The sequence below is a fragment of the Phragmites australis genome, chromosome 3 (genome assembly GCF_958298935.1).
Source record: "Phragmites australis chromosome 3, lpPhrAust1.1, whole genome shotgun sequence".
NCBI classification, from domain to species: domain Eukaryota; kingdom Viridiplantae; phylum Streptophyta; class Magnoliopsida; order Poales; family Poaceae; genus Phragmites; species Phragmites australis.
The window spans coordinates 43933352-43959388 of NC_084923.1; the positions used below are offsets into that span (position 1 = coordinate 43933352).

General features: G+C 48.7%; 3 protein-coding genes and 1 pseudogene across 4 annotated transcripts; all 4 read left to right on the forward strand.

Moving 5' to 3' along the window:
• The first annotated feature begins 372 nt into the window (after window positions 1-372).
• On the forward strand, window positions 373-6795 carry LOC133913265 (uncharacterized; annotated as a pseudogene).
• A 1399-nt stretch (window positions 6796-8194) lies between these two features.
• On the forward strand, window positions 8195-13125 carry LOC133913266 (serine hydroxymethyltransferase, mitochondrial-like). The gene is made up of 16 exons (XM_062356370.1): window positions 8195-8376; window positions 8546-8584; window positions 8682-8768; window positions 8901-9022; window positions 9161-9237; window positions 9769-9893; window positions 10199-10291; window positions 10565-10657; window positions 10742-10939; window positions 11095-11199; window positions 11287-11352; window positions 11688-11765; window positions 12026-12137; window positions 12220-12330; window positions 12478-12644; window positions 12850-13125. Exons 1-15 carry the CDS (start codon window positions 8290-8292, stop codon window positions 12627-12629), a joined length of 1545 nt encoding a protein of 514 aa, XP_062212354.1. The 5' UTR covers window positions 8195-8289; the 3' UTR covers window positions 12630-12644; window positions 12850-13125.
• Window positions 13126-14564: 1439 nt separating this feature from the next.
• On the forward strand, window positions 14565-16552 carry LOC133913267 (protein JINGUBANG-like). The gene has a single exon (XM_062356371.1). It carries the CDS (start codon window positions 14747-14749, stop codon window positions 16199-16201), a length of 1455 nt encoding a protein of 484 aa, XP_062212355.1. The 5' UTR covers window positions 14565-14746; the 3' UTR covers window positions 16202-16552.
• A 3397-nt stretch (window positions 16553-19949) lies between these two features.
• LOC133913268 (BTB/POZ domain-containing protein At5g66560-like) lies at window positions 19950-23074 on the forward strand. 2 transcript variants are annotated; one of them, XM_062356373.1, is made up of 4 exons: window positions 19951-20458; window positions 20555-20624; window positions 20722-21954; window positions 22092-23074. In XM_062356373.1, exons 1-4 carry the CDS (start codon window positions 20415-20417, stop codon window positions 22620-22622), a joined length of 1878 nt encoding a protein of 625 aa, XP_062212357.1. In that variant the 5' UTR covers window positions 19951-20414; the 3' UTR covers window positions 22623-23074. The 2 variants fall into 2 exon arrangements, with proteins under 2 accessions (XP_062212356.1, XP_062212357.1); XM_062356372.1 differs by having other exon boundaries at window positions 19950-20624.
• The last annotated feature ends 2963 nt before the right edge of the window (window positions 23075-26037 follow it).

Genomic DNA, 26037 nt, shown 5'->3' on the forward strand with positions numbered 1-26037 from the left:
GCTTTGACAGATTTCCAGTGACAGAGAGGAGAACAATTCAAACTAGGTTAGTAGATTAGGAAGAAAAGAATAACTAGAATCCAATATTTGCTACTAAGGTGGATGATGAGATTCTTATGGAGGAAAAACCACTTTAGATGGAAAAAAGATGTCTTCAGATTACTAACATGTGGTTAGTAATGCAAGATGACCGATAACTCTCGAATCTTAAACAATGATGTAAAAATAGTATTATATAATAGTTTTATATCTCGAACCAAACATAAAACCAAATCATCTATTTTCTTCTAATCAAACATGAAACTAGAACTATCTCGATTTAATTTTAATCCTATTCCATTGAAGTTGGTTCCATCCCCAAACTCCGGCCTATCACCTACGATCGGCTCAATGAGACGAGCTTGTGCTGGGTGTCAACTGAGTCGAACCCGCTTGGGTCTGAACCGTCGGTTCATCGGGCACTCCGCAAGAGCAGACGGCGACGCGAGAGACTACTCCGCTGTTTCTCCGTGCCGGGCGGCGATCGGAAGGCGGCGGGCGATGAGATTGACGGCGCGGCGGGCGCGACAATGCGAAACCCTCGCCCCTCCTAGGCGCACCACCAGCTTCAGCAGCACCTCTCCTCCCTCCTCTCAGCCGCCGCCGGAGAGACGCCGCACCCCTCCGACGATGCCTCCCGCGCTGCCGCCCTCTCCAACCTCCGCCTCTCCCTCCTCCACCCGTCCACCCGCCCCCTCCTCCCCTCCCTCGCCCCCTTCCTCGCGCCGCCCCTCTCCGTCCTCCTCGCCGACGACGCGTAATCCCCGCCCCCTTATCTCCGTTTCTCCCCTGATGAATCGCTCGAGTCACCCGGTTCCTGTTTGTGCTTGATGGTTTGTGGCGTAGGTCCTATGCCGTGTGACGCGCTGCGGTTTCGGCGTATGCGGCGCTCTGCGCGGTGCTGTGCTCACACGAGGCGCCCGGGGGCCTGCCGGACGTGTTCGTCGCCTGGGCGCTACCGCTCCTGGGGGATCCCGCCTCCGCTGCGCTCGTCGCCGAGGGGCTCCGGGAGCTCCTGGCCACCGGGGACGTGACCGCGGTCGAGCGGTTCGTGCCGCCGCTCCTTGCCGCCTGCCGTGACGTGCTCGAGGATGAGCGGACGTCCCTCGCCGTGCTCCGGGGCCTGCTTGGCCTGCTCATGCTGGTCGCCGCCAAGTTCCCCTACCGCTTCGGACCGCAGTTTGTTGATATCATGGACCTACTCCTTGGGTGGGCGTTTGTGCCGGACCTTGCTGACGCCGATCACAGCATGATCGTGGATAGCTTCTCTCAGTTCCAGTGGCATTGGCTGGGGAGTCTGCAGTTCTCGCTTGGATTACTGCCCAAGTTCTTGGCCGATATGGAGGTGCTTGTGCATGACCCCAACCTTGCAGCCAGCCATAATTCTGGGCGGCTTCGTCCGCTGTTTGCTTGCTTCTCTACGGTGCTGCAGATCATGGCATCTGGTGTAGCTGAGAGAAGCAACCTAAGGGAACTTGTAGCAGGGTCACTGGAGGGGTTAGCTCCTCAGCTTTTAAGGTGCGCTTCAGTGATAGCCTCCAAGCTTGGCTGGTCCGAGAGGATGGAAGAAGCATCCAGATGATTGGTCTTGCTTGCGGAGATTCTGCAGGAAAGGTTTGCTGAGTTCTATGCTATGTTTGTGGATGTGTTGGCCCAGAGCTTGGAAGTTGCCTCATCAGCGCAGTTGGTGGCAGCACTTAAGACTAACATGCAAGTTCTGTCACTGCAAAATTTGGGTCTCCGTGAGTCTGCTGTGGTAGCTTTGCTTGACTTCAGCTCAATTTTATCTAGGTTGCGTCTTCATCCAAACCAAACCGTGGTTGCAAACTCAGCTGCCACTTATCTTTTTTGCCTGCAGCATGGATTGGAAGATGTAGTTGACCAAGCAGTTGCGTCATTGATGAGAGAGTTGGAGCTGATAAAATCTCTGCTTGAGGAAGGGCAAGTAAGCTACCTTGATATCCAGAGTCTCTCCTTAGAGTATAACAATGAAACACGAAGCAAGTCAAACTCAAGTGCTCACTCTTGGGTGAGGTATTCAGAGGATCAGTTGCTTTCCTTAATGAAATTTGATTTGAAGATTCTTCTGGCTACAATTTCACTTGACACAAAAAAGAGAAATGATAGAGCAACAAAGTTGACATCATTCATCTCAGAGAAGCTTGACCCATTTGGCACCCCTTTCCATAATTTCCTTGAAATGCAGTTTCAGATTTTCTCTACACTACACAAACTGAGCCTCGTGGAATTCTCAAGTAACATCCCAACATCCGAAGCATTTGAAAGAGGCTCTGGTGGTAGTAAAACTCAGCTGATTGTTGCAGAAAAGAAGTTTTGTTGTGAACGTAAAAAGAAGTTTATGCATAAATATGGCAAATACATAGTTCAGGGCCTTAATGCATCATCATCCATGGCACTGAAGTTAGAGGCTCTAGATTGGATAGATTCATTTGAAAATTTGGTTCATGTCATGGATAGGGATGTGGCTAAGGTCAGTGCTATCCTTTTCTCTGTCTTGGATTGTGCATATGATAGGGAGCCTAAAGTGAGATGCCATGTTGCATTAACCTTGGAGCTAATATTTCTGGGTAGGCTCATCAATCCCATGAATTTCTCAGTTGTTGCTCAGGTTCTTCTTGGCAAACTTAATGATCCAGATAGTACTGTAAAGACTGCATTTCTAAGGTTATTTTCAATCGCGTTGCCCATCACAACATATGCATTTGGCTTGCTTGCGGACAAACAGAGTTATCAGAATTCCTCAGATATTGCTAACATGAGCAACCATTGCATGAGCTGGAGGCATGTGCTTGCTGTGAAGCAACAACCTAGGAAACTCCACTGGCAGCAGCTTGTTTCCATTTTGAGTTACCTTTCTCTTAGATTGAAGTTACCTCTCTCGTATTGGGTACAACGACTGGTCTTTGGTTACCGTGGCAAGAAATATATGCTTTCTGGTCAAACTGATATGTCTGGAGATGCTGATGGGAGTGAATTCTCCAAAGGTCCTGACGTGGACGGAACTACTATTGATAGGATATACCCAGTGAACAATCTTGCTGCAGTTTGGTGGGGAATCCATGAAGCTGCGCGGCACTGCATAAACCTTCGGCTCCGAACTCATCTTGGTGGTCCCACCCAGACATTTGCAGCTCTGGAACGCATGCTTTTGGATGTAACAAATGTGTTGACTCTGGAAGCTAAGGAAGGTGAAGGCAGGTATATAGGGCCATCTGACATATGCTTATTGCCCATGCGCCTGCTATTGGATTTTGTTGAGGCACTGAAGAAATATGCTTATAATGCATATGAAGGTTCCTTTGTTCTATCACCCCCTCCAAAAGCAAGTTCCGTGTTTTTCCGTGCGAACAAACGAGTTTGTGAAGAGTGGTTTTCTTGAATTTGTGATCCAATGTTGGATGCAGGACTAGCTATGCATTGCAGTGATGCAGTCATTCACTACTGTTCATTGCGGCTGGTAGATCTCAGAAACCTGGCTGCATCATCCCTCAGGGGTAGTCACATGGGGGGGGGGGGGGCTACTGAAAGTCATCATGCTTTTAGACAGAGGTTAGAAGCAGATGTTCTGAAGGTCCTCCGGCATGCTTCCTTGGCACTGTGCAGGTGTCATGAAACAGACACCTTAGTTGGCCTTAAGAAGTGGGCTGTGTCAACATTCTACACTTACTTTGAGCAAGACAGTCAACTAATGCAGGGTGTATCTGATTGTGACAAGCACTTCTCCTGGATGTCAGGACTGGTCTATCAATCCCAGGGGCAGTATGAAAAGGCTGCTGTACATTATTCCCATCTACTGCAGCCGGAGGAGTCCCTTACCTTCATGGAGTCTGATGGCATTCAGTACATCATAGAGCGTGTTATTGAGTGCTACACATCACTATCTGATTGGAAATGCTTAGAGAGCTGGCTTGCAGAGTTACAAGTGCTCCGTGCTGTACATGCCGGCAAACCTTATTCAGGTGCGCTAACTAGTGCTGGCAATGAACTTAATGCTATCCATGCAATGGCATGCTTTGATGAGGGGGACTTCCATTCAGCTTGGGGTTATCTTGACTCCGGAAAGTAGCAGTGAGCTTACCCTTGATCCTAAGGTCGCACTTGAGAGAAGTGAACTCATGCTCTTGCGTGCAATGCTTCAATCTGATAGCAAGTCCGATGGGGTGCTAGAGGAGCTTGATAAGGCTAAATTGATGTTGGGTGAAGCACTTTCTGTTGTCCCACTCAATGGATTGACTGAAGCTGTCGCTTGCGCTGGCCAGCTTCATTGCATCTTTGCATTTGAAGAAGCTTCTGGGCGGACCTGCCAAAAGGGACCTAACCAATCACGATGGGTAATGGATTCTTTACTGGAAGTATTGCGTGATCCTGTCGATATAATACATCAAGATTGAAGCATGTGGCTAAAGGTCTTCAAAGTGTACCATTATACACAGCCACCTTCTTTATCCACTCTTCTTCTGTGTCAGAAGCTTGCTAGTCTTGCTAGAAAGCAAAACAACTTTATGTTGGCTACCCGCTTAAATCAGTATCTCATAAATCATCCTCTGGATTCATCTGATGAGATGGAGAAGAGAATACTTGGATTGAACATTAAGTATGAAGGCGCGTTGCTGAAGCATGAAGAAGGAAGCAATGAAGAGGCTTTATCTGATCTATGGTCACTGGTTCGTGATAGCGTTTTGTCTACAGTTAGTAGTTCATCTGGTGTTGGCACTTCGCTTCCACTGATTGCTAAGGTTTGTTTAAAACTGTCAACCTGGATGGAGCAAGAGAACACAACTCCTGTTTTAAATATCATCATCCAAAGATTACAAAAGATTTTAGTGATTCTGATGGCTTCCAAAATGGGGCAGAGAAACTTTTGTCTGGTGATAGTGTGTCAGTTTCGACTTTGAATTGTCTTGCACTTGCCCAAGAAATCATAGGCACTGCTTGGAAGATATCTTGGCAACTTTGTCCCAGTATGGGTAAGGCTTGGCTTGCTTATGCATCCTGGTGCTTCACTCATGCCAATTACTCTCTGTCTGGAACTCATTCAAACTTTCAGAATTCACTCTCCCCTGATCTTCAATCTGAACTTTCACCAGATAGATGTCACTTGACAGGTAATGAGAAATCTGAGGTGGAGGAAATAATTAGAAGTATCTGTGCTGATAAACATGCAAATCATGTTGACTGTGATTATCCACAAACAGCAGGATGTTACAATTCTGCACCGGAGTACCCCATAACTTCACTAATTGAACAGGCTGTTGGTCTAATAGAAACTGCAGCTGGAGCATCTGGCTCTGAGGCCCTTGAAGGTGAATACCCCTCTGCAGTGCTAACATCAGAGCTGACAGTTCTTTGTAAATGTGATTCTGCAAAGGACATTACGCCTTTGATTGACAAGCTTATTGAAATTTGGTGGGCTTTAAGGCAAAGGAGGGTATCACTCTTCAGGCACGCTGCACATGCTTATTTTCAGTACCTTTCGCATTCATCAACTGAGCTGCAACCTTCGTATCACCATGAAGCTTTGAAAGGGAAAACAAGTACATCTTCTCACTTGTGTGCAGAATACTTCTGGCAGAATACTTTCAATTCACTGCTAAGCATTCCTGGATCACTTTGCCAAACCAGTACATCTTCTCACTTGTGTGCCTATTATTCTGTTGATCTTGCTTGGGTATACTTTTTGTTATACCATTACTTTTTCTTTTTTCATGAGCAACATTCAGTTATGCAGAGTATTTAGCTATGCTTTCCATTTTCACGCAGAAATATTTGTATTGACCCCATAAGGTCATCAGCGCTCTTTCATGTGTTCACCACTCTTTCCAGTGGGGAAACTCCATTCGTGCTCATAGGTCAATCTTGATCTTTGGCCTTATTTACAATATTTAGAATTATCACTCACGTATATGTGATTGACCTATAAAATTGCTGTCACAGTTTCAGAGCATGGACATACAGAAGACAGCCTGTGGTAAAAGCAGGATTGCTGTAGCATGTCAAGCAAATGCATGGTTGCTAGTTGCTATGGATGATAGTGAACCAGGTTTGAGATGTTTGATTGTTCCTATGGCCTTATTTTCTCCCTGTCTCCGAAGCAAGGCTGCGGTTAACTGTCAAGTGTGAGCTATTGGAGGGTTTGGATTTGATCCAGCCTTGCAAATGCCAGTGTGCCACCTGCTATGGTATGGTCCAAAGAAGAGGCTCCACGCTATGACATGAATGGCTGTGCATTGCCCCAAGAAGAGTAACAGAGTAAGGAGCATCACCTGCTGTGCCGTGGCCTGGTTATTTACGATCTCTTTGCAGCTATTCCCCATGTATTCCAGACGTCAACAATGTGGAATGCTGAAGCTAGTGCACTCTTCTTGTAGTCCGCTGTAGCATGGTATGCACTGAATACCCCAGCATTTGCAATCTTATGGACGCCCATTGCACGAACTTCCTCTGGAATCTGGATTAAGACCTTGTGTGATCCTGCTGAAGAGCATGAAGGAGACAGGCAAGTTCATTTTGCTGACCTGACTTACTGTTATTGTTTTCTAGGAACGGATCCTGACTTTATCTGTTCCAAGTAAAATGTACATATTATTTTTGCCTGTACTTATCATTTTTGTAGTTCCGTTTCATTGCCATGTGGCGTTCTTTGAAACTCAGGTGTTAAATATGCAATTCTGGATCTGGAATTCTAGTTCCATGGCCGGTTTCAAATGAACATGCTGTTAATAGAATTGTTTTACATTTTGTGGATGCTGATCCCAAGCACAAAACCTTATTCCAATTATCAGAGAATTTTGCTTGAATAAGTAGAGTATGGGACCTATCAATATTCCAAATACAATAACAGAAAAATTAGTCTATTATTGCTCCATGATATTCTTTCACTTGCTTATGTCTACCCTTGTTTTTATCTGGATACAGACTGTGCTGTGGAAGGACAAGTTCTTGCTTGTACCAGTCCTTTGGCCGAAAAATCAAATTTATGACGTGAGAAGAAAAATCTGCTGCTTATCTTTATTCATCAATTTCTGCTCTTTTTATTATTTGAGACAGAGATTGATCGCTTTATCTGCATTTGAGTACGAACTCGTGGGCGGTGTTTGTGCTGTTGCTCACTTGTGGTCATGGAAGAGATAGGGCTCGGGTGGCCTGGATGCACGTAGGCATAGGCATGACAGCAACACTCTGGCGCAGTCCTCTCCATAAACGTTCAAATAAAATCTACTCTTTGTTTGGCATGTTGTAATTTCTTGTGGTTAAATTCTGACGCATTTCATACGGCTTAACAGTAAATTATATTTTTGAGAAATACGTAGTATAAAGCTTAACCAGAAATTGGTAGTTGACATTTTCTTAAGAAAAAAAAATCATTTTATGGTGTCGCTTTCTGAGTGTTAGGTGATGGATGAGGAAGTGTCAGGGATATTGTTTGCAAGTTCAGTGGTCGAGCGGCTGTTTCCTTTGCGATTCGTTGTCCTGCTTTCCGGTTGGTACTGCCTAACCAAATCATATCAAGTTATAATTTACCGATGAAGAATCTTGCCTGCTAGGGTTGGTGGTCATCGTGAAAGTTTAATAATACTCGAAGCTAACACTCCCGTAAAATAAAGTAAATGGCAGGGCACCTAATATTTTTCCCTTCTGGGACAAACATGACCTTGCAGTAGCACCGTTTGAGATTTGAATCTGGCCCAAATAGAATCATCTTTTTCTATTGATCCTCGGTTTAGATAAAGCCTAAGAATAACCGGTATAATTTACACGATAAAATCAAAAGATTGGCCTAAATGCCCAGAATCCTTCAATGATAAGACACAAAATCCCCACTATCCAAGAAAGGTAAATGCCATTCCAAAAGGTTGATTTACAGCACACACAAAAAAACGTATTAGAGAATGCGCTAACGTCGTAGTTGGCGCTGTGCTAGTAGTAAACGCCACGAAAATGAATTCGAGAATTTCCATTTCAAAAAGAGTATAACATGGAGAAAACGAGTGATAAAAATATTTTTTTATAGAAATATCAACAAAAAAGGAAATACATTATACGTGGATTTAGAAAGGAAAAATACTGGGTTGGTGACGCCGATGCGTTTGGTGCGGTGTGGTGAGTGCTGATGACTGCGGCACTGGGCATATCCAGCTAAAATAACCCCATAAAAACACCAGCGAATCCACTACCTCCCAAACGAGGCTCCAACCCAAGGAGAGGAGGACGTGCCCACCACCGCCCACCATGGCCATGGCGACGGCGCTCCGCAAGCTTTCCTCCGACGCCTTCCGCCGCCAGCCGCTCTCCCGCATCACGCCGCTCTACTCCATGGTACGCCGCCGCCCGGTTCTCTCTCTCTGTTTTTTCCCCTCTTCCGTTCATGGCAGGGTGGTGGTTTCGTTCTTGGTCTTATCTTGTACCCACCGCTCGTAAGAAAGGATCACGGCGGCGTGCGGTGTTGATGAATCTTTTCGTTTGATTTAACTTTGTGCATGCGCAGGCGTCGCTGCCGGCGACGGAGGAGAGATCCGGAATCACTGTATGTTCCGATTACTCTGTTCTTAATCGTTGGTATGTTCATTGCTCCGTTCTGTTTTTTGCTCGTGCTCATCTCTTGTTCTTGGCGTCGGGTGCAGTGGCCGAAGCAGTTGAACGCGCCGCTGGAGGAGGTCGACCCCGAGATTGCCGACATCATCGAGCACGAGAAGGCCCGCCAATGGAAGGTCTCCGGTTGTTTCGGTCATCTTTTTTAGACGATTTTTTAAGTCATCTCATCTGCAATCGTTGCGATGTTTGGTTATATAGTCTGTGGTTCTTCAAGAGCTTATTGAATTGTGTCAATCTGTTTGATGCAGGGGCTGGAGCTCATCCCGTCGGAGAATTTCACGTCGGTGTCAGTGATGCAGGCGGTAGGTTCCGTCATGACCAACAAGTACAGCGAGGGGTACCCCGGCGCAAGATACTACGGTGGAAATGAGTAGGGCCATGCTCGACCAGTTTGTCACTCTGTTTCCATCGAGAGATGCATGTTTGATTGAGAAATTGAATAGCCGTTTGAGTGAAGCAGTGAATTTTAATCTGGATTGGTGCTTGTTCTGGTTTTTCTCGGCTGCAGATACATTGATATGGCTGAGTCGTTGTGTCAGAAACGTGCTTTGGAGGCATTCCGCTTGGACCCGGAGAAGTGGGGAGGTAAAATCTTCTATAGTCTACTAGCAATATCTATTATGTTGCCTTTTCATGTTTTCCTCTTTTGTTCAATAAATTTATACAACATTTCTCAATGAATTCCAGCTCTTATTGCATTAAAGCATGCAATTGTTTTCTTCTTTCCTGGTTTGGGTGATGCAATCAGAGAAGATGATGGATACAGTCTGTTTTGCCAATAAATTAGATTAAGCGAGTGTCTAATGGTATGAGGCACTTTATAAATGTTACGAAGTTTGCAAGGAGATCAGAGTACAAGGGATAAGTTCCAGGTTCTTAATTCGCTTAAGAAAATTATTTTTGGTATATGTAGGCATTTCTCCATCATAAACCAAACTGCTTGCCAATGCCTTCCATAAAGTTGTTAAACCTACATATAATGCACAGCTAGTCTTCTACATTATTTCTCTACATTTTTCAATATTTAGCTTTTGTTTCTGACCATGTTTCTCTTATAATGGTAGTTCTCCTTTCAACAAAATGGTGTTAACTCGTGACCAATTTTTACCTCTTCAGTGAATGTGCAACCTCTATCGGGCTCACCTGCCAATTTCCATGTATACACCGCGCTATTGAAGCCACATGAAAGGATCATGGCTTTGGATCTTCCTCACGGTGGACATCTTTCTCATGGTTACCAGGTACATGGGTCTGGATTTTTTTTACCTCCTTACTATTTTATTCTGAGGTGGCATACAAGCATGAATGTGTCCTTCTTTGTTGTTTTTTTCCTTGTTAGCTCTACAGTTGGTTTAGATTCTTTGTTGTTGTTCCATTCTTGCATTCACACTTGCTATGCAAAATGAAGTGACAGCTGCACACTTGATTATGTAAAGCATACATATTCGTATACCTACTGATGAGTAATAGTTTCCCATAATTCTTAGTGATGTTCAGATATGATGCTCTCGAAACTCCCATGGCTCATTCTACTTAATGTTTCCAGACTGACACTAAGAAGATATCGGCAACTTCGATATTCTTTGAGACAATGCCTTACAGATTGGATGAAAGCACTGGCTTGATTGATTATGATCAGGTCCTTTTCTTACTTATTTCTTCTAGTTTATGTCATCAACTTATTCAGATATCTTTGTCATTCTTTTATAGATACACGTATTAAGCAAGGTGGGCAACAATGTGTGTGTGTGTGTGTTTTTTTTTGTGCATTTTAGCGGCTTTATCGAAAAAATGGTTTCTTATCTAGGATATTTTTTACTGTTTCATGTCTCTTTCGATGGTAAAATTATTTCAAGATGAATCACACTAACACCTTATTTGCTCCTATGCTTCATTTGCTACCTATGTACAGTTGGAGAAAAGCGCTGTTCTTTTTAGGCCAAAGTTGATCATTGCTGGTGCAAGTGCGTATGCTCGCCTATATGATTATGACCGTATGCGGAAGGCAAGTTTTCTTCCTCATCAATGAAAATTGATTCGTTTTCTTTGTAATCAGTTGAATAATTCCATCATGTTGTGCGATTGACAGATATGCAACAAGCAGAAAGCAATACTTCTAGCAGACATGGCACATATCAGTGGGCTTGTCGCAGCTGGCGTTATTCCATCTCCTTTTGACTATGCAGATGTAGTTACTACCACTACTCACAAGTCACTCCGTGGGCCACGTGGAGCCATGATCTTTTACAGGAAGGGAGTGAAAGAAATAAATAAGCAAGGAAAAGAGGTATGGCTGGAGGAAAACAATGAAAGATACTAGCATAGGTGTTGAATCTGTTTCTTCTAATGAGTACATGCTGTAGGTGTTGAATCTGTTTCTTCTAATGAGTACATGCTGTGATACATGAGAAAAAAAAGGACTAATGATATATTATTCTATAGGTTATGTATGATTTTGAAGACAAGATCAATGCTGCCGTCTTTCCAGGTCTGCAAGGTGGGCCACATAACCATACCATTACTGGCTTGGCTGTTGCGCTTAAGCAGGTCTGCAGCACTTCAATTCTTGTTGTTTTCTTTTATTCATATTGTTTTGCTTTGTCTGAGGCTCTCACCTGTTGTTTCATTTTTCAGGCAACTACTTCAGAGTACAGAGCTTATCAAGAGCAAGTTATCAGTAACTGTGCTAGATTTGCGCAGGTATCTGTAGTCACACTTTTGTAGAAATATTTGTCTTGGAGAGGATTAGACTTAAGATACATTGCTCACTTAATAAGATGAGTAACCTGTTTACTGTTTATATTGGCAGCACATTCTAGGAAATTCTAGTAGATTATCTATACAGTATGTATTATTTTGTCCCTTATTTCAAAGCACTTTACTGGGTTAGCAACATTATTAGATAATATAATTCACAGTGATTTTATCTTTCATTTCCATTCACCTCAGATGTTATGAAACACAAATATCTAGTTCTTCAGCATTGTTATACAGTTTGAATCACTACCTTATTTGATGGGAATATTGTTATCCAGAGCTTGGCTGCAAAAGGATACGATCTTGTCTCCGGTGGGACTGATAACCATTTAGTCCTGGTGAATCTCAAGAATAAGGTAAGATAAAAATCTTTTTCAAATTGCATGTTTTGTTACTTGGAGTTATCTGTAACTAATTCTAGTGAATCATGATCCATAAACCTTTGGGTTGTTTGTCTGATGTCATTATTGGGAAAATATGTTGGTTGATGTACCTGAGGCGTAGTTGTTTCTTTATAAATATTAGCTAAATGCGCTAATTACACAAAACTTAGTTGTTTCCAACTCGTATGCCATATCTGAAAAATTATCATCCTTTTTCCCATTTTTATGTTTAGGGGATAGATGGTTCAAGGGTGGAGAAGGTTTTAGAAAGCGTACATATTGCAGCGAACAAGAACACTGTTCCTGGTGACGTTTCAGCTATGGTACCGGGAGGCATCAGGATGGGTAAAATATTTTGTTATGGAATGTTTTCAATTTAATCTAAATTACGCTTGCAAATTCTTAATATCAACTTTCCATCATGCAGGAACCCCAGCTCTTACATCAAGAGGATTTGTTGAGGAAGATTTCGCTAAGGTTGCTGACTTCTTTGATTCAGCAGTGAACTTGGCTGTGAAGATTAAGGCTGCAACGAAAGGTCATTCAAAGTCCTAGTTTTTTTTAATAAACCGCTGCTACTGTGCTGTGAAGATTAAGGCTGCAAAGAAAAACCATTCAAAGTCCTTATATATGTCAATACTGGGATAACCTGATTTGCGTTTTGTTTTTAACTCTTCCAATTTAGGTGGAACGAAGCTCAAGGACTTCGTTGCCACTTTGCAATCTGACAGCAGCATCCAAGCTGAGATTGCAAAACTTCGTCATGATGTGGAGGAATATGCAAAACAGTTCCCAACAATTGGATTTGAGAAAGAGACAATGAAATACAAGAACTAAGATTTGAATGGCAAGGTATGCTCCATCTTTATCCAGTCCAGCCATTTTTTGGTTGAATATGCAGCAACTCGATTTTCATAGGGAGCAGGAATCCCTTGACTGCCTCCTTGCCTCTTTGCCCTCAATCTTGAGTCCTCCCCTCTTGATCGCCATCGCAGAAGCATAGAAACCAAGAATGCTGCAATCAGTTAACAAATTCTCTTCTTGTTTTTTCTTGCAGGAAGCAAATGGAGCACGATGGCAAGACGATCATTGGTAATTAAATGGACAAGGTCATGTAAACGTAAATCCATGATGGAATGACATCTATCCATGATGGAATGACATCTTATGTTACATGGATCTTGGCAATTACAGCATGTGGAACTTTTGTCAATAGCTCATATTGTAGACATAAGATGCTATGCTAATGCTATATTAAGCGTCACTCTTGGACATTGCAGTTACATTTTCGTGTGTTCTCTGAATAATATGTATGATTGTTGTGTTTTGTCAATCGACTTGTCTGCAAGCCTTAGCTAATACAAGTACTTCGGATGCCCTCAACCAGGTTTTCAGCATTTCAGCGGTAAGTCTGGGTGAATACTGTCTGCATTAGGCCATCTCCAACAGCGACCTCAAAAGTTGGAGATGAAGCCGCTGTTGGAGATGGCCTTAGGAAAACGATGCGCATACGGTTTTGAATGATTATGCGGATAGGATCTTGTAACAGCAATAATTTTTAGGGGAATAAGAATAGCCATGTCCAGTTCATTTGAGCCTTGTTTACTCAATGTGCGCCAAAATCTGAAGCAGCTGGTGAGTTCAAACTAGCTTGACGCCCTGATTGAAAAATGGGAATCTTCAGAGTCTAGACGTAGCGGACGTTTCTTTTGATACGAATTTCATGTGAAAATGTTGCATCTCAAGTCGAGACTGGGACCCGTCTGTGCACGGGGCTCTCTTCTCTCGGATTTTTCGAAGGAAATGAAGCGTTGCAGCATAGTTGTGGCCTCGCATTGTTGCGGTGCTGCACCATGTTGTTGGTACAGGTGGTCAGTTCGTCGATCAACGGATGCTCATCGGAAGCAGACATCATGTATAGACTTTTGGGGTTTTCTACTTAACGTTCCACCGATTTCTTACTCAAATCATTTACATTTAAGCCACTGGACGCAGATCCAACCAAATCTCATACCAAAAAAAAGAACGCTGAAGGGAAGACGTCCCACGGTGTTTCATTTAGATTGGTGTGATCCTAGAACCCATGTGAGCTGGGTGAGTTCTTTGCTCCTCAACCACTTGACCCTGCATGGTAATATTACAAGCATCTAATGACTTTTAGAGCTTGAGATAAGCCATATAATTGCGCATGTTGTATTTGTGTTAAATATGTGTACATGATCGGTTGCATATAGATTTGAGTTGTAATTAGATAGGACTAGAAACAGTAGAGACAAGCTGGATCTCTCTTTTATTATGCTAAAAACAACCAGGGGCAGTAGAGCAAGCCCCCACCGAGAGCGTGACGCAGCAACTGCGAATTTCCTTAAAAATTTCACCAATCTCCCTTAAGACCTCTGAATTTTCTCTTTCGAGAGCGATCTGTGTATTAGCTGTGTATTATATGTCTTCTTTGTCACCTAATAAATAAAATTAATACAATATGTTGTCAGCACTGAAACTATTCCCATTTATATGGAGCTCATATTTCCCAAACAACAAGAACGTAAATGCAAAGAAATATATGATATACAGGACAAGAATTGTAGGGGAAAAAAAGGAATTTTTGCCACAAGATTCTTGATAATATAATAGATAGATAATATAGGACATATCTTATGCTCCACATCTAAATATAGTCTTTCTAAGCTCAAGTTATTTTTTCTCTAAGCTCAAGTTATTTTTTCTAAGCTCAAGTTAGCCTCCGGAACTGATGAAAGGGAGCAGATCACGGGCCCTTTCTTCCCCGCCGCAACCCCGTAACGGTCATAACGACTTTTTCCCTTCCCGCCACTTTCTCTTCGCCTCTCACTGACCAGCTCCTCCACGCATACACAGCCCCGCTCTCCCCCTTCCTCTCCCATTTCTCCCATTCACTGTACCGGCGCGCCGCCACGGGCTCCGGCAAGAAACCGATGAGACATAGCGATGCCGAGGGGGGCGGCAGTGGCGTTCCACGTTCGCACCCGTCGAACCTCCCGCTGCCGGCGCCGCAGTCCGACCCGAACCTCCAGTTCTCGGGGACGGACGATGACTTCTCGAACCGGCACAGCAGCTCGTCCGCGACGGGCGGCGCGAGCCCCGGGTTCTACTCCGACTACCCGTCCAGCTTCAGCGGCGATTGCTCGCCTTACAACATGTCCCCCTGGAACCAGACCATGGCGTCCCCTTGGTCGCACCACAGCGAGGCGTCCATGGCAGGCCACGGCGGCGCGCCCACCATGGCGCCAGGCACCAGCCTCATCGGCTCGTTGGTGAGGGAGGAAGGCCACATCTACTCGCTCGCCGCCAAGACCGACACGTTGTACACCGGCTCGGACAGCAAGAACATCCGCGTATGGCGCAAGCAGAAGGACTCCGGCGGCTTCAAGTCGTCGAGCGGCCTCGTGAAGGCCATCGTCATCTCCGGCGAGCGTATCTTCACTGGCCACCAAGACGGAAAGATCAGGGTGTGGAAGGTGTCGCCCAAGAACGGCCTGCACAAGCGCGTGGGCAGCCTGCCGCGGCTGCGCGACTTCCTGCGCGGCTCGCTGAACCCGTCCAACTACGTGGAGGTGCGCAAGAACCGGACGGCGCTGTGGATCCGGCACAGCGACGCCGTGTCGTGCCTGAGCCCGACGGACGCGGCGCAGGGCCTGCTCTACTCGGGGTCGTGGGACCGCACCTTCAAGGTGTGGCGCATCACCGACTCCAAGTGCCTCGAGTCGGTGGTGGCGCACGACGACAACGTGAACGCCATCGTGGCGGCGTTCGACGGGCTGGTGTTCACCGGCTCGGCGGACGGCACGGTGAAGGTGTGGCGGCGGGAGCTGCAGGGGAAGGGGACCAAGCACGTGGCCGTGCAGACGCTGCTGAAGCAGGAGCACGCGGTGAACGCGCTCGCCGTGAGCGCCATCGCGCCGGTACTTTATTGCGGCTCCTCCGACGGGCTCGTCAACTTCTGGGAGGGTGAGCGGCACCTGGTCCACGGCGGAGTGCTGCGCGGGCACAAGAAGGCCGTGTTCTGCCTCGCCGCGGCCGGTGCCCTCCTTCTCAGCGGCTCCGCCGACAACACAATCTTCGTGTGGCGGCGCGATGGCGGTGTGCACTCCTGCCTCTCGGTGCTCACGGGCCACACCGAGCCGATCAGGTGCATCGCCGTCGTCGAGGACAACGCCGACGGCGGCGACGCCAGCCGCGCGACCGGGTCGGCCCCCCGGTGGATCGTGTACAGCGGCAGCCTCGACAAGTCGATCAAGGTGTGGCGCGTGTCCGACGAGGCGCCGGATGCGCTGCTCCAGGGCCCGGGCGCCGGCGACGCGCGGCAGATGTTTGACCGGTATCCCGGCGACCCGTTCGTGGCCGGAAGCTCGTCGAGATCGTTCCGTTGAACGTATGAGATCACTTGCAACAAAAAATTCACCTTCACTTCATCAGTGGGCGGAACGATGCATCTTGGATGGATTAACAGAAGAAATTGCCGGATGGCTATACATATGTCCCTATATACTGTTGGAGATGGCTGAAAATTGGAATGTATGAAAATTACTAGTTTGTGCTGCGCACTAACTATGGAGTTTTTTCACCCTTTGTGACAAAAAGGATGGTGAATCTAGCTAGATAAGTTTGCTTTTGGAACTTGGCTAAGGGAAATTTTGATACATGCTTATTTGTTGTACTAGTTGAAATTGGACTTGGTTTTATGCCAAAGGATGAAATCAATAAAGGACTGATTTCTGCTATACATTTGAATATATGAAATTGAATATAGTTTGGAAATGATGAACTTCCAGTGCGTTTCTTTATGTGTGTATGCAAGCCGAGGTGACAGTTGGCCTCTGTCTAATCTGGCCGTTCATGCATGAGGCCAGTTTTTTTTTTTTAAAAAAATTTACAGGTCAGTTCATCGGACCAACTTCTCTTCAGAGGAGTTCACTGTAATTTGGATAATCTTATCGGCTCAGCAAAGCTGCATGGGTGACTTGTCCTAAACCGCAGGCCTGGCTGGAGGTGGCAATGGAGTCTACATGAACGGCCCAGACATCTCGGCGTTCCTGGCGTGCCAGGCCGCCGGACTATGGCGGTGTTCGCAACTTCGCATACGGGCCGACGGATGTCTGACGGTATGGCCGAGCGCCCAGGCCGGCAAGCCGTGTTCGATCGCACAAATGCACGGTGCGTGCCGAGCTCTGTCTCGCTCAGATCCGAACCTGCACCGCCGCCGACCGGCTGGTGATGGAATTCGTGGACTGTGGCATCGTATTCAAGCAAGCTGGTAATGCTTGTTCGTTAGCATGCAACATCGAATAGCGATTGGCCATCACTCGTTACGTACTTAGTCGCTGCCGTGAATCTCTGGCGGCATCGATCCTGCATGCCACAGGCCGGCGTAGAGCGAGCTGCGAAGATATATCATCGGTAGGTTCTGTTGCTTCCTTTCGGTTAGCGCATGCGCCTAAACGTGTCTAGGCTGACCTGACACTGACACCGCACCAAAACGTGGAGTTGTTAAATAATTAAGCCCTCGCCTTAGCTTGTAACCAAAGCAGAAGGCCTTTCAAAGCGCCGGCTCGGTCACAAGAGGTCGGCTAGAATAGATTTCCCGGAAGCGGTTTCTCTGAGGTAATGAGTGACACCGTCGCTAACACGCGAGACTCATTAAAAATTAGTTCACGTATCAGTGGCCACACCGTGAAACGGTTACTCAAAGGTCTTCTTACAGACTTCAAGTTTGAACCCAAACGGCCAGACGCTACCGCGGCATATCATTGCGACAGAAAAGGCGCATGATGTCGCCAAAAGCCAAAAGGGACGCAGGCAGGCAGGCATCATCATGCATGACGGGGAAGAAAGCGCACGAGATACTTCCAGGCAAATTGCAGGGGAAAGAGAGCAGGCTGTTACCGTTCCTTTCGGCACTTTCTTCCCTCCGTCGACACCCGCGCGGCCAGATCGCACCGACTCTTGTCCCTACGCGCTCGCCCCCATATGCATGCGAGCACGGCCAGCTACCTCGGCTAGCCTTTGCATTTCTCTCCGACGCTACGGGACAACTGTATGAGCAGACTCAGCACAGCTGAGAGCATGTAAGCTTCAGATGAATGCAAGGGGAGGATGCTGCTCAGGCGCCGAGGATAGTTGTGGTCAGGGGGACCACGGAGGATAGTTGTGGTTAAGAGAGGCCGTGGCCCTTTTAGCCCAATAAATTTTATATATTTTGTAGTATTTTTTTATTCAATAAATTTTATATATTTATAGTGTATTTTAAGCATAATCTTTTATATTTTATTGATTCGATTCTTTTGTGATTCAGTTAAAGCCTATTTGATTTCACCGTCTCCTGAATTTGGGTCCAACCTCCGCCGCTGAGTGTGAGACGTTTATCTGTCGTGGTTTTTTGCTGAAACGATGCTAGCGATTTATGCCTAGGAGCCAAGATAATTAGTAGAGTTGACACGCTAATTTGGCGATTTAGACACAGCAATCGGCGATGAACCAACCGAAAACCTGTGGACAAACTGTTCCTCACGCTCCGGTAGCCAGCATTTCGCTTTCAGCTCACCACGCATGCCGACGAGACAAACATTCCAGATGGTTTTCTAAACAAAAAGCAAGGATCAAATCCGATTCCGTCTTTTCTTATACCATAACAATGCTTAGGCTTGACTGCCTACCTGAGTAGTGAGTACCCCTAAATATTTTAGCATCACTAACTTCACTACATCTAAGCCAGCTTAAAGAAACGCCCGAATAGGCGCCAGCACCATAAGCAAGCAATTGATCAACGGTCAGCATGGAGTACATGCATCTCCATTTGTTGGCTACTCAAGAACAGAGCTCCAAGCCAATCACTGTGGCACTGTACTCTAATTCATCGGCTATGGTTAAGGCTGAAGACTACGCAGAAGAGACCCAATCACGCCAACCGAAGAGAGGTCCAAGCTGACCCAACTAAATTTATACACTGTCCTAACCCCAAGGGGGATCCAGAGCAATAAATAGATACTGGTACCCAGCTGAAATGGTTGGTCTGAAGGACTGTATGTAACTACGTAGTACAATGTGTTCAGTTAATGTCGACACAGTTTCCTTGGGTGCGGCAGTTGGCAGAATGCAATCACTATACAAACATCTTTGATTGGATGGAGGATTTATCTCATCAGTATATTTGACCGCGAATATCAGTTTGGTAGAAATCCGAAACTACATGTTCTTCACGGAATTAAGAAGGCGTTTGCTGGGTAACTTCGACTTCAGTTTGAATATTTCCCTTAAGAAATTGAACTGTTGTGAGAACACACCAATCCTCCACGGACCTGGATCCGAGAGCATTGCCTGTGACCTGACTCCATACGGATCACACAAAGTTTACTGTTTTTTTTAGAACAGGCCCAATGCTTCACTTCACTTGCAGCTGTTTGGTTTGGCGGCAAGCAGCTTCCATGAATGAGCCCACCACCTCCGTGGCGCATCTGTGCGCGTGATCCAATCTCGCCAGTCCGCGCTTCCCCGCTCGGGCCGGTTGCTCATCTTGAATGCGCCGTGCCGGTGCCGACCGGGTGGTGGGCGCGCGGCTCCGTCAGTGTGAGTTGTTCGTTCTACCGCAGCTCTGCTTAACATTGCAGGGCCGCCCTGCTGCATCCGTCCCTCTCGTGCCTTCCTTGGCCCTGCCGTGCTGGATGGAAAACGACTGCGGAAAAGGAAAGGAAAGGAAAGGAAAGGAAAGGAGTGAAGCGGTGAGAGAACGAAATGGCCAGTGGTAAAGCATAGGGTTCATTCAGACAGTTCCCATCTGGCCGCCTGAAAGCAGAAAAGGAAAAAAAAAATTGTGAAAAACAAATATACATGGGGCACTAGTACCAGTAGTTGTATACTTTAGAGTTCATACGTACACTTTGGAGTTAAGATTACTCGCCAGCCTGCACAGAGTACGTAACACAAAAGATAGTGGAGTGTTAGAGCAAGCTAGTGACGCCATTTTTTTAGCTGCATCCTGACGTCCATGGCTCGTTGCTGCAAATTGTTTTCCAGGGCATCCACATCTCTTTCTCTCTTTTCACAAAAGCTTTGTTGGGTGTTGACGCAAGAAAGAGCCGCTTTTCCTCTTCTTTTTTCTTCTTTCATTTTCCTTTCCCTTTAGTATTCTCTGCGCTGTCCAAATCCACAGCGTAGACTGGCACAGGTAGGTCTTCCCCTAAGCGCTCCAAACGGAAGCATGCCTCTCAGTCATGGAAGCTTTACAGGTCGTCACCAATGGTGATTTGCTCTCGTGCTTGGCATGGAGGAGTGGTTAGCTCGCGCCTCATCACGCTCTCTCCCAAAGAAACACACACCAACAGCAGATGATGAGCGAAGATTTGTAACCACACCATGAGCGATAACGAAACGTAGCTTTCCATACATGTCATGGCCTGCCCCTTGTTTATCCCCAGCAATAACTCCCTGCTGCCACAGGGGAGTGGGATTTCTGATGCCAATTTATTTGGCCAGGTAGACGCCCTAAATTAGCACACCTACCCGTCGCCCGCCTCAATCATACGAGCGACGGAGTAGATGCCATCTCCTTCCGAGTCACAATTCGACGGAGCGTAGCGGGCAGCGGCCATGCCGTCGTCGGTCCGGCACGGCTCGTCGAGGGGGCAGGCATGGTGAGCGATGTTGAGTTCTGGTGGCTCGGTGTGGAATTGCGTTGGTTCGCGTGTGTTCTTGATGGGGTTTTGTTTGCCGTGTTCTGTCTGTGCCAGGTTCTGCACCACCGGGCTGCCGAGCGACGTCGTGTTCGAGGTGCACGACATGGCCTTCCACCTCCACAAGGTACGTTCTTGCGCTGTGTGGTGTTTGTTTAGCTGGGGTTTTTTATGCTGCCCTGCATCATGCTCGATGAAATTCCGCTGAGGATTTGCGCGCGCAGTTCCCGCTCATGTCCAAGAGCCGCAAGATCCACCGCATGCTCACCGAGCAGGAGGAGGAGCGTCCGGCGCGGGGACGGCGGCGGCGGAGGAGGAGTGACGGAGGCGATGCCGGTGATGATGGTGCTGCGGAAACAGAGATTGAGGAAGCAGAGGAAGAGGAGGAGGAGGTTAGAAGGACGGAGGGCGACGGGCAGCCGTACAGCATTGTCTTCCCAGACTTCCCAGGCGGGTCGGGCACGTTCGAGGCGGCGGCCAAGTTCTGCTACGGCGTCCGAGTCGATCTCACCGCCTGGAACGTCGCGCCACTGCGGTGCGCGGCCGAGTACCTGGAGATGACCGAGGAGCACGCCGAGGACAACCTCGTAGCGCGCGCGGAGGCCTACCTGGAGCAGACAGTGCTCCGGCACCCAGGCGACGCCACCAAGGCGCTAAAGTCCTGCGAGGAGCTGCTGCCGTTAGCCGAGGAGCTCGGCATTGTGGCCCGCTGCGTGGAGGCCATCGCCGCGCGCTCGTCGGCCGCATCGCGGTCCTGGTTCGACGACCTGGCCGTGCTCGGCCTGCACATGTACAAGCGGGTGATGGCGGCCATGGCCGCGCGCGACGACGTGAGGACGGAGGCCCGGGAGAGCTGCCTCGTGTCGTACGCCAGGGGCACCATCCCGGGGCTGTCGAGGTCAATGCGGCGGCGGCTCGCGTCTGCGCCGGTATCATCGGAGGTAGAGCAGAAGGAGCTCCTAGAAGCGGTGGTCGCGAGCCTTCCGGCGAACAAGTGCTCGGGGCGCGTGGTCACCGCGAAGTTCCTGTTCGCGCTGCTGAGGACGGCGCACATCCTGCGCGCGTCGGACGCGGCCCGCGCGGCGCTGGAGCGGAAGGTTGCGACGCAGCTGGAGCAGGCCACGCTGGAGGACGTGCTCATCCCGAGCTACTCCGGCGCCGCGGAGACGCTCTACGACGTGGACTGCGTCGAGCGGGTCGTCAGGTACTTCCTCGCCGAGGAGGAGGTCGGCGAGGCGTCGTCGTCAGCCGCAATTGAGGAGGCGGCGGCAGAGGTGTCGCGGCCGTCCGCCGTGGCCATGGTGCAGGTGGGCAAGCTGGTGGACAGCTACCTTGCGGAGGTTGCGTCCGATGCCAACCTGAAGCCCGCCAAGTTCTGCGAGCTCGCGCTGGCGTTGCCCGACCATGCCCGCATCTACGATGACGGCGTCTACCGCGCCGTCGACATCTACCTCAAGGTACACTCCCAGATCACCACGCAGCACTAGCATGTCGTCCTCGTTAAAGGGCAAGAAAAGATGGCTCTTCGAGCTGTCGTTGCTTACTGTGCCCGTCATGTGAAAAAACGTCTTTTTTCCTGGTGATTACTGTGCAGGCGCACCCGCGGCTAACGGCGGAGGAGCGGGACAGGGTGGTGAGCGTGGTGGACTGCCGAAAGCTGACGGTGGAGGCGTGCACCCACGCGGCGCAGAACGAGCGGCTCCCGCTGCGCGCGGTGCTGCAGGTGCTCTTCTTCGAGCAGCTCCAGCTCCGGCGCGCCATCACGGGCACGCGCCTCGCGCCCCCCGCCGGCCCGCAGGCGCGCCGGCAGCAGCCCGCTGGCTCCGGCGAGGCGTGGCGAGGGGTGACGGCGCTGGCGCAGGAGAACCAGGTGTTGCGGCTGGACATGGACAGCGTGGCGAGCCGGGTGCAGGAGCTGGAGCGGGAGTGCTCCAGCATGCGGAGGGCCATCAAGAAGATCGACGGCCGCAGCGGCAGCCGGTCGCCCGGCAGCGCGGACGGGTCGAGGCCTGCGGCAAGCAGCTGGAGGGCGCGGTACGGGTGCAAGTTCAGCACGCAGGTGTGCGACTCGCAGGCGCGCAACGTGGTCGCGTCCAGGGCGTCCAGGATGGGGATGAGCCCGTAGGCCATACGTGCAGGTGCAGCGCTTGTTCGTATCCTCCGGCGCTCGGATGAAAATTTTCACGAAATCACCATCCATCCGGTCAGAAATCAGCACTCGAGATGAGAATGGCTGAGAAATTCCAAATCGTTCACCAGCGAGATCCAAAGTATCAGGTTTCAGACGTTTTTCATCTCGTCCTTGTGATTCGCCAATGTTACCTGATTCGTGGACCTGAACGGCATCGTGACCACTGCCGTTTTTGTCGCTACCAGAAGGAAGAGGGTAAGGAGGATCCGTGCGCGTTGTCTGTACCAGAGGGCAGTCTGTAATGTAGCAAGCAGGTTTCGTCCAGCTCCTTTCTACTAGCTCGCTATTACTCGATTGCGTTCCTTTGTCCAATTGCCTGGTACTGCTTCGTTTGTCATGCATGCTTAGCAAAAGACAATCCTGTACACTCCCGACTTGTCAGGATTTCATCAGGTTGCCATACATGCGCCAATGTGGCCAGGCTCACAGGGAGGGCATTGCGACAAAGCTTGCGCTTGCTGCGCGCAGGAGATGCTAGAGATCTATGTGGGAGTGTGGACCGTGCAGGACAGCGATCAGGAGCATCTGAACAGTAAAATTCGTTGATATCGTCCTCTTCTCGGCTCGTCTTCCTCCCTTGGGAGCGTGTGTTGGTGGCTCACTGCAGAAAGCCTGAGATATAGCAGAATGTCGGCACTCAATCTGCTCAGGTATTCTAGCCTATATGACAGCCACGAATCAAAAATGTGGCTGCTGTCCCACTTCTCTAGTGCTTCCTGAGTGCACACAACTTTATGTCTTTATGCTTGCCTTTTCCCGCCCTTCATGCAATGTAGCTTCTGATTATCTTCTTTTAGAAGAAGTTCTGATTATCTAAACAACGATCTGCTAGTGCAACACCGGGTAGTGCTATCATAAAGCTCACGGGCATTCGCTTTTTTGCCATCGGTACCCTCGAGCGGCATCTCATTTGCCACTCCGCCTCACATACATAAATTTAGAATGATTCACATATCATCCTTAGCAATAATTATCACTTACTGAAGGTGACAATTGAGCAATTATCCTACAGCTCATGATGCTTTTGCAACAACTGTGGATATTTCTAGGGAGGGGAGTCTGGAATAGCCTAGGGGCCACCTGTCACGGACTCAGTGTCCCCAAAGGAGGAAGGATATGCTGTCTTGTGGGCCCAGCGTTGTAACAAAGAAACTACAAAAGGAGATGAAGGAGGCAGCGTAGGACATTGAAGAATAGACCTGAAGAACAGAACGGACAACCCCTTTCTTCTACCTCGGCTCCACCGGCCCTCTTCTTCCTGAATTAGTTCCTCCCCAACCCCTTTCTTTGTTGTTCTCTTCCCACTCTAGTAATCCTTCTCAGCTAGTTCTCTTGTTCCCCTTCCTCTGTGTTGGGGATGATCTCTCGCCCTCCCCCTTCGTAGGTAACTCAAAGTCTACCGGTGGTTACGCATTCGGGTGATTGCAGGGATGTTTCAGGAAGTGCAGGCGAAGATCACGAAGTACCTTCGGTCGCAACTCGGAGGTTGGCCCAAATCCTTCATCCGTGTGGGCGAAGACCCGGACGATCCTTTGGTCGAAAGACCGGAGGTGCGTCCGCGGTCCCAGCTACCCGCGTCGGTGAAGGCAACAACGGAACTAGCAGATTTGCTAACCGGAGTGGGCGAAGGTACCAACGCGTCTTTGGACGAAGACCGAAGATTTACTCATGGTGCCGAAGAAGAGCGAAGCCCATGGTGAACCTCCGGCTGATAGCTGAGAAGCCTCCAGCAGAGTCATGGGATCGACCGAAGACCACGAGTGGATGTCAAGGCCCACTTAACCGCCCAGGGCAGAGTTGTAATTATGTAAATACACTTGATTGTACCATAATTCCTCCGAATATTCCGAGAATATAGCAGGTAAGGGGGTAAAAACTGTAAACCCCCACGGAGAGTGGTTGAGTACGGGCTATAAATAGGGTCATACTGTACCCGAGACGGGTGGAATCAATTGAGACTATTTACCCCAAACACATGTCACACCTAGAAGCCTTCGGCTTTCCCTATAAGCGAAGGTTCTCTTTGTTCGGGATATCGGTTCCAACACTCTGTATTCCACTAAACATGTGAACTAAATCGAGCTTGCAATGCGTCCTTTGGTTAGACTCGAATTCATGTTTCGGTGTTGATCGAGTGCTTGATCCACTAAGGTTTGTGATAACTGATCGAGTTCGTGTTGGAGTTGCCGCCATGGGCCTCGCAGAGCAATTGGCGTTGTGTATGGCGATGTTGGCAGAGGACCGTATCAAGAGAGCCGATCACCATGATGAGATGATGGCAATGTTGAGCGGCATGACGCTGCAATTTTTGCCGCCAATGTCTTCTCCGACTGGGAACATCGATGCCACCACTGACGTCATGCTTCTCCACCCTTCCCCGACTTCAACGCCTTCGCACTTCAACGCAAGCGCAACAGCGGATCTGGCTTCCCTGGCATCGCATCGACCGCAAGCGCAGCTGGATTGTACCGCGTTGGAGGAGGCAGCTCCTTCAACTGTCGACGAACTATCGCCGGTCACCGTCTCCTCTGTCATCGACGCCAACCTTGAGTTACCCACCGTCAACGAACCGCCGCCAGTCACCATCTCTGCGGTCAACGACACCAACTGCGAGTTGGCATCCTTCATCGTCGCCGACCCCACGCAGTACTCCTTCGTCCGTGTTGTCCAGTACGGCTGGAGGGTGGGCAAGCTACGCCAGTACACACCAGACTATGGCATGGAGAAGATCGGTTCTGCCACGTCGGTGCCGACCGGTCGCCCCTCTTCGGCACCCTCGCCCATGATGCCATCCTCACAGTCCCTGTCACCACCGTTAGGCTCAACTGGATTGCGCACACCAAATGTTCTACGCTGGGTGGTCATGCCTCCTCGCACGTAGTGCCACGATGTCATGGTGGGCGGCGTCGTTATCGTTGTCCTATGTGCGCGCAGCCTGTGCGATGGCCTCCGTCGCAATGGCTCGCTCAGCCAGCTGCAGCGCGTGAGCTGCTTGGACGTCACTCGCCGTGGCAACCTCCTCTCATAGACTCCGGAACATGACGTGGCCACGACCGCAACCGATTCGCGGACTTCCCTCATGCCCAATGAGCCAATCTTGCCACCCACGTTGTGGCCGCAACCTTCGCATGGGTGGGAGAGGACGGGCTTACGGGGCTCACTGAGAACGACAAGCGTGGGGCCGTCGCCGTCGTGGCTAATGACTGCGAGTAGCTCCATAAGGCATTCCAAGGGTGGGGCACGAACGAGATTCTCTTCATCTCCATCCTGGGCTACCGTGACACCGCGTAGTGCCACGTCATCTGCCGTGCCTACACCAAGGCCTACACCGAGGGGTTCCTCCTCTCCA

What these genes read in the sequence shown, in the direction of transcription:
- LOC133913266 (XM_062356370.1), top strand. Translation starts at nt 8,290, where the DNA reads ATGGCCATGGCGACGGCGCTCCGCAAGCTTTCCTCCGACGCCTTCCGC. An exon ending in GCTTGATTGATTATGATCAG is followed by an intron (nt 10,292 to 10,564) that starts GTCCTTTTCTTA and finishes ACCTATGTACAG; the next exon opens with TTGGAGAAAAGCGCTGTTCT. An exon ending in GATTAAGGCTGCAACGAAAG is followed by an intron (nt 12,331 to 12,477) that starts GTCATTCAAAGT and finishes CTTCCAATTTAG; the next exon opens with GTGGAACGAAGCTCAAGGAC.
- LOC133913267 (XM_062356371.1), top strand. Translation starts at nt 14,747, where the DNA reads ATGAGACATAGCGATGCCGAGGGGGGCGGCAGTGGCGTTCCACGTTCG.
- LOC133913268 (XM_062356372.1), top strand. Translation starts at nt 20,466, where the DNA reads ATGTTGAGTTCTGGTGGCTCGGTGTGGAATTGCGTTGGTTCGCGTGTG. An exon ending in TGGCCTTCCACCTCCACAAG is followed by an intron (nt 20,625 to 20,721) that starts GTACGTTCTTGC and finishes TTGCGCGCGCAG; the next exon opens with TTCCCGCTCATGTCCAAGAG. An exon ending in CCGTCGACATCTACCTCAAG is followed by an intron (nt 21,955 to 22,091) that starts GTACACTCCCAG and finishes ATTACTGTGCAG; the next exon opens with GCGCACCCGCGGCTAACGGC.